General features: G+C 41.8%; 1 protein-coding gene across 2 annotated transcripts in view; it reads left to right on the plus strand.

Moving 5' to 3' along the window:
* Positions 1 to 5,559: 5,559 nt before the first annotated feature.
* The window catches only part of ERBB4 (erb-b2 receptor tyrosine kinase 4), a 1,141,529-nt gene continuing 1,140,642 nt past the window's right edge, over positions 5,560 to 6,446 (plus strand). For both annotated transcript variants that reach the window (XM_007524518.3, XM_007524517.3), the window contains exon 1: positions 5,560 to 6,266. In XM_007524518.3, coding sequence (XP_007524580.2) covers positions 6,185 to 6,266 — 82 coding nt within the window. In that variant the 5' untranslated portion in view covers positions 5,560 to 6,184. The remainder of the gene's footprint in view (positions 6,267 to 6,446) is intronic.

The raw sequence follows: 6,446 nt of genomic DNA on the forward strand, positions 1-6,446 counted from the left end.
GAATTCCTCTGTATAAAATGTATAAATATAATTCTTTTTATTAGAAAGTGCTCTCATTATCAAATGTGATTTTTAGACATTTCTTTAGATCTAATTTGTATTTATGTGTTTATTTATTTACCTCCAGTGTTATCTTTGGGGCTCAGTGCCAGCACTAGGAGCCACTGCTCCAAGCATCCATCATCCCCCCACCCTGGCCTATTTTACTGTGTAGGACAGAGAGAAATTAGGTGGGAGGGGGAGATAGGGAGAGAAAAAGATAGACAACTGCAGACCTGCTTTACTGCTTTTGATGCTCCCCTTTGTAGGTGAGAAGCAGGGACTTGAACCTGGGTCCTTATGTCGGTTCTTAGGCTTAGTACAATCTGTGCTTAACCAAGTGGACCACTGCCTGACTCCCTTTATTGTTATATTTTACTAGGGCACTGCTTAGCTCTGGTGATGCTGAGAATTGAACCTGGGACTTTAAAGCTTCAGGCATGGAAGTCTCTTTGTGTAACCATTATGCTATCTCCCCACCCTAGATCTAATATTCATAATAGTACATTCTGTGATTCAATAATTCTAGTAACTTCTCTCCTGGATTCTCTCTACAGTTGAATTATATTAAATAGTTTGGAACTTGAAATATTCTCTGAGATACATAACCTGGGAAAGTAGAATATTGTGATTTGTTTGAGACCAGGGCCAAAAAATAAACATGCCCTAAGTCTTGGGCTTCATAATAAAGTTTCTAGCACTGAAGAAAGGGCTGGTAAGAAAGGGACCAAGAGAACTGGTGCCAGGCTACTAAATGTACTGATAAAAGAAGATTCAGGGCAGGGGTAGATAGCATAATGGCTATGCACACATTCTCATGCCTGAGGCTCCAAAATCCCAGGTTCAATTCCATATACCACTGTAAACCAGAGTTGAGCAGTGCTCTGGTTTAAAAAAGAAAGAAAGAAAGAAAGAAAGAAAGAAAGAAAGGAAGGAAGGAAGAAAGAAAGAAAGAAAAAAAGTGAAGATTCAACAAGTTTAGGATCCTTTTCTGAATTATTAGAAACTTTCTGGTCATGAGATTCATCCATTCCCATACAGATCTGAGGAGGAAAAATGCATGGTTTCTATATGATTATTTCAGTTGACTATTTGGCAAGCAGGAATCTGAAAAAAATTCTTTTAAGAGTTTGTGTGACCATTGTCAGAGTAACGTCCATTTTTGTGTACCTAGCAAATATAACTTCAGATTCTTTTGAGAATTCTTTATATTAACAGGAACAAGATTAAAGCTCTTTGTCAATTTAAGAATCTAGAAGGGCCTCAGCATAACATAAGAGGTTGCTTGGGAAAGAGACAAAAAATAATTGATACATTTTTAATAATTTTCTTGGGGTCTTAATGGTTTATAGTACAATTGTTGACCTATGAGTACAATTTCTCATCTTTCTATGATAGGCATCTGCAGAACATTGTCACTCCCAACTTGGATCCATTTCTGCCATCATGTATTAGGACTCAAACACAATCTCCATGGTCTCCCTTTCCCTTTCTTCCCTTTCTTAGAGTACTGTGCTCCAGTCCAAGAAGAAACATGCTTTAGACTCATATGAAACATGAAGTAGACTCATATTCTCAATAAATAATTTCCCCAATAAGTCTATTTGTGAATATGCAGAAAAATTAAAAAGTCTCTTCTTTGTTTAATGTTGAAAACCCTTAATTGAGGGTTTACTATTTACAAACAAGTAGAGAAAAGTTATTTGGTACACAATACTTAGTTTTTAAGAAAAAATGTAAAACAGATATATAGCAACAAATGGTTTTACTAGAAAATCTTTTTTTTTTTTTTTTTGCATAACATAATTAGGAAGGACTGTTGTTCACAGGAATGAAATTGTTTCTCAGTTTTAGCCACACATAAAAAATATCTACAAGAACATGTACAGGCATTAATAAGTGAACATAAAAGCAATGTTTATTTATTTATGTTTGAATACTCCATCTTGGCACATAAAAAATTAAGTCTTACTTATGCATATAGAAAGAAAACAAAGGTCAAATGAATCTATTTGGGAGTTATGAGTTCAGCCATAAGGAAACAAGAAACTTGAAATGGAAACTGAAAAGTATGGGACAAATCAAGATAGCTCCCTTAATGGGTAATGATGACCTACATAACCTTTCTTTGACTAGAGAAGTTCTTTTACCATTTCACGCTCCTCTGGTTTCAGGTACTAGAAAACAGAAATCAACCTAGTTTAAGGAAAAAGGCTAAACAACTAAGCTACAGGAAGTTTAAATAGGATCCAACTCATTTGTTCCTTTCAAGTAGCTGTCATTCTCACTGTCTCACTGAACATTCCTATAGAGACAGGCCTGCTCTGGAATTTAATTTCTCAAAAGCAAAACTACCGATAAATGACAGAATATTAGCTTTTTTTTCCTCCCAGGCACAAAAATTCAAGGAAAAGACTCAGTGGATCCCACCTGCAGCTATAAAATTTTAGGAGCAATGAAGTGGTGCTGCAGGTGTCTCTCATCTTTTTTTTTTTTTTTTCTCCAGGGTTATTGCTGGGGCTCGGTGCCAGCAACAGGAATCCACTGCTCCTGGAGGCCATTTTTTCCCTCTTTTGTTGCCCTTGTTGTTGTAGCCTTGTTGTGGTTATTATTATTGTTATTGATGTCATAGTTGTTGGATAGGACAGAGAGAAATGGAGAGAGGAGGGGCAGACAGAAGGGGGAGAGAAAGATAGACGCCTGCAGACCTGCTTCACCGCCTGTGAAATGACCCCCCTGCAGGTGTGTGTGGAGGGAGCCTGTGGCTGGATCCTTATGCCAGTCCTTGTGCTTTGTGCCATGTGCACTGAACTCGCTTCACTACCACCCGACCCCCCATCTCTCATCTTTGTCTCTCTATCCATTTATCCATCTCTATCTTCCCCTCTTATTTTCTACTTTAGACAAATGACGACCATGAATAGTGAAATCATGCAGGTTCTAAATCCCAGCTACAATCTAAGCACCTTACCTGGTCTATCTTGACTTTTATTCAGTCCAGCTTAGAAGAATGCAGTTGGGATTTGTGCTGTGGAGGCAGAATCAAGTTAAAAAATGTAAAAATGAGGAAAGTTCAGTTATCAGGGGGGAAAAAAAAAGGTACTGAATGGATCACTCAGGTTGTCATCTGTGGTTTGCTATGTAACACATGAGGGTATTCTTATTTTTTTTTAGCATGCATACAATAGCAACACGTATTAGTTAACTAAATTCATATCAATAATATACTATACAGGGGACTGAAGAAATAGAGATTCATCTCGGAACTCCTCTAGCAATCCAGTGATTGTGAGCCTTTCATATCAAGCAGCAAGTCTTCCCTATATTAGTGTTCCTCTTTTTATGATAAATCAGTTGAGATTGGGAGCAAATTAAAGCTAATAATTAATCTTGTCTCTAGACTATGACTTCTGATTTTCACTTTTCCAACATCTCCACAAGAAGTACCACCATCCTGCCTAAGTGTCTAAATCTCCTAACAAATTATTTGAATTATATTCTTATCTAGGACTGGTAGGCCAGTTAGCATGGGATGGAGAATGTATGCATGGAGTGGTGTTTTCATAACCATTCATTTTACAGGTTGCTGGCTATATATTGAACATTAAAAAGGTATCAATCATTGTTTCATTTTGTTAGAGCCAAGAAAATAGGGTTAAAGAAAAATAAACTGAAATTGAATTGGGTGATACGTTAAATGGGCAAACTAACATACAAAAAAGAAACACCTAATGTTTAAACTAACAGATATAGAGGAGATAAAATTGAAATTTTAAAAAGAAGTAGCTTTGGAGGCCAGGAAAATGGCTCAGTGGGCAGAATGCAGCATCTGCATACATAAGGTGCCTCGTTTGGCCCCTGACACCAAATATATCAAAATATTGATCTGTGCACACCTCCTCTCCTTCCCTCCCCCCACTAAAATAAATCTTAGGGGAAAAATGCAAGTGATTTCATGGAGCAGAGAAATGTGAGAGTCAACATTACCATCAGTGTATTTAAAGAGGCCACATAAAGAGACTGAATTAAAAAAAGTAGTAATAGCCAGTGGTTGATGAAAAGTAAAACAAACACAAAGACACTATGCACATTTTTGCTGCATTCAGTAACACTCTTATCAAGTCACTAGGCATAGGTTCTATAGCCTCTCTGCTGTTAGGATAAAAACAGTATGTTCAGTTAGTTTGGCCTCCTTTCTGTGCATTGTAAACACTGTGGCCCCCCAAAAGGGAAGTCTTGATGTTCCTAGGATGAGGTTGCCATTTCTTTCATTTTTCAGCTCTATGTATATCCTTTGTCTTTCCTTTGTAATTTTATTTGACAGTTAGCATTTAGTTCTCATTCATATTGAGTATGTTTTTTTTTTTAAGTGCATATTCTTAAGGGTTGAATCTATAGACAAAAGATAAAGAGGAGGGAAGGGAAGTTCCTACTGGTGAACAAGGATGCTGGATGGCTTGATTTTTGTTTCTTTGATATTTGTTATTTATATATTTGCTGCTTCTAGTGATACTGAGAAAGGGAAATAATTTATATATAGAATGCCCATGCAAACAGCAAATAACTGGCTAACCCCAGGAGGTTCTGGCCTTTGTCCAGGGTACAGTTTCAGAGCTGTGAATGGCAAGAATATGTACACAGATAAGAGCCAATCCCAGGATATTACAGATTGAGTAAAGCCCAGATACTCCCACAGCTAGCAATGACCATGAGTCTGGGGAGTGTGAATTGACAAAGTGAGAACAGGAAAGGTGTCTATAGCTGGATGTACAATAGAAGAAACGTAATCATTGGAAGTTGGCTATTTCCTGGTATAGCCTTTTACAATTCCTTTAGACTGAACACCTCTGGCGACAGTTTCTATACTCTTTGACCAATTTGTAATTTGGGATTTATAATGAGAATCCCCCCCCCCAACCAATTTGCTCGAGTACGAGGAAAAGGTTTAAAGCCTAATAAAGAGTAGAAATCAAAGAGAAGCTTTAATTTTTAGCTTTACTCGAAAGGAATGAGAGAAAAGAATAGGAAGCATGACAAAGTGTAGGTGAGAGGGGCATTTTGTGGGAGCAATTTTGCCCTTTCTATTATTTGTCTAGAAAGAGTCTAATCTGTGGCTGAGCACTGTGGGACAATAGATAAATGGTGACTTTCTTTATTAAAAAAAAAACTTTCTGTAAAATGCTCTTTTGCATCTTGGACCTCGGTTTCAGACTATGGCAATGGGTTAGTCTTTTTCAACCTAGTTTACCCCGCCTCCGCCTCCACCGCTCCCCTCCCGCGCTCCGCCCCCCTGCTTCTTGACAGGTGTTTTCCCAACTCCCAAGGTCTAAGATTTTGGGGAGTGGTTGCGCCAATAAGATTTTTCTTTGGGGTGTTGGGGCGGGGGGAGCGGGAGAAAAGGCGTGGCCAGCTGGGTCAGAGCGGGGGCGGGGTCTGCCCGGCGAGCAGATCCAGCCTGGTTGCGTGGAGGGTTGTTTTATTCACCCTCCTCCCCCTCCCTTCCCCCCCCTCCTAGACTCTTATTAATTTCTCTGTGGGGCTGCAGCTGGAGACCGCGGAGCGTTGGAAATGACGCTCGGAGCTTTAATTACCGCAGCCGCCGGACATGTGTGAGGAAAGCTGACTGGAAAAAAAAAAAAAAGGACGGGATTGGGAGAGAAGCAAGGACCTTCCTCCCCCCACTCCCTTCCCCTGCTCAATTTGGACTGGAGGTGCAAGGGAACTGAAAAGGGGAGCCGAACATAGCCTGGCTGAGAGGAGCGGCCGGAAACCTACCGCCTCTTTGCAATCAACTTTTTTTGGAAACCTTTTTTCCCCCCTTCCTTTTTATTGTTGACCAACCAGGGAGAGAGAAAAGTGAGGAGGGAGCAAGCCAGCCAGCAAAGGCTCACACGGGGAAATAGCTGCACAGTTCGGCCCGGAGCGCGGGCGCACAGACTCGCGCACACTTGCCCAGGCGCGCGCCCCCTGCTCGGCTGCGGGCCGTGGACCCGCGGGTGCGCTCTGGAGAGGGTGCCCCGCGCGCCGCGCAAGCCGCCCTCGCGCCCCCACGCGCGCCTGGCTGAGGGCGCTCCTCCGCGCGCCCGAAAGGGGCTATGCCATTTGGACATGTAATTGGCAGCACGGGATCTGCGACTTCCAAAAAATGAAGCTGGCGACAGGACTGTGGATCTGGGGGAGCCTTCTCGTGGCGGCGGGGACCTTCCAGCCCGGCGTTTCTCAATCAGGTGGGTCGCGCTTCCTTCTCGCGCTCCAGCTGTTGAACCTGCAGCCGCCTGTGCGGAGGCGCCTGGAATCTTCCGGCCCCCCCGCGCCCGGGTCTGTGACCTGCCGGCTCCCTGATTCCCGGCGTGGAGACCACTCCGCGGGGGTCCTCTTGCTCACGCTCTGGGTCGCCCCTTGCTTTC

The sequence above is a fragment of the Erinaceus europaeus genome, chromosome 7 (genome assembly GCF_950295315.1).
Source record: "Erinaceus europaeus chromosome 7, mEriEur2.1, whole genome shotgun sequence".
Taxonomy (NCBI): Eukaryota; Metazoa; Chordata; class Mammalia; order Eulipotyphla; family Erinaceidae; genus Erinaceus; species Erinaceus europaeus.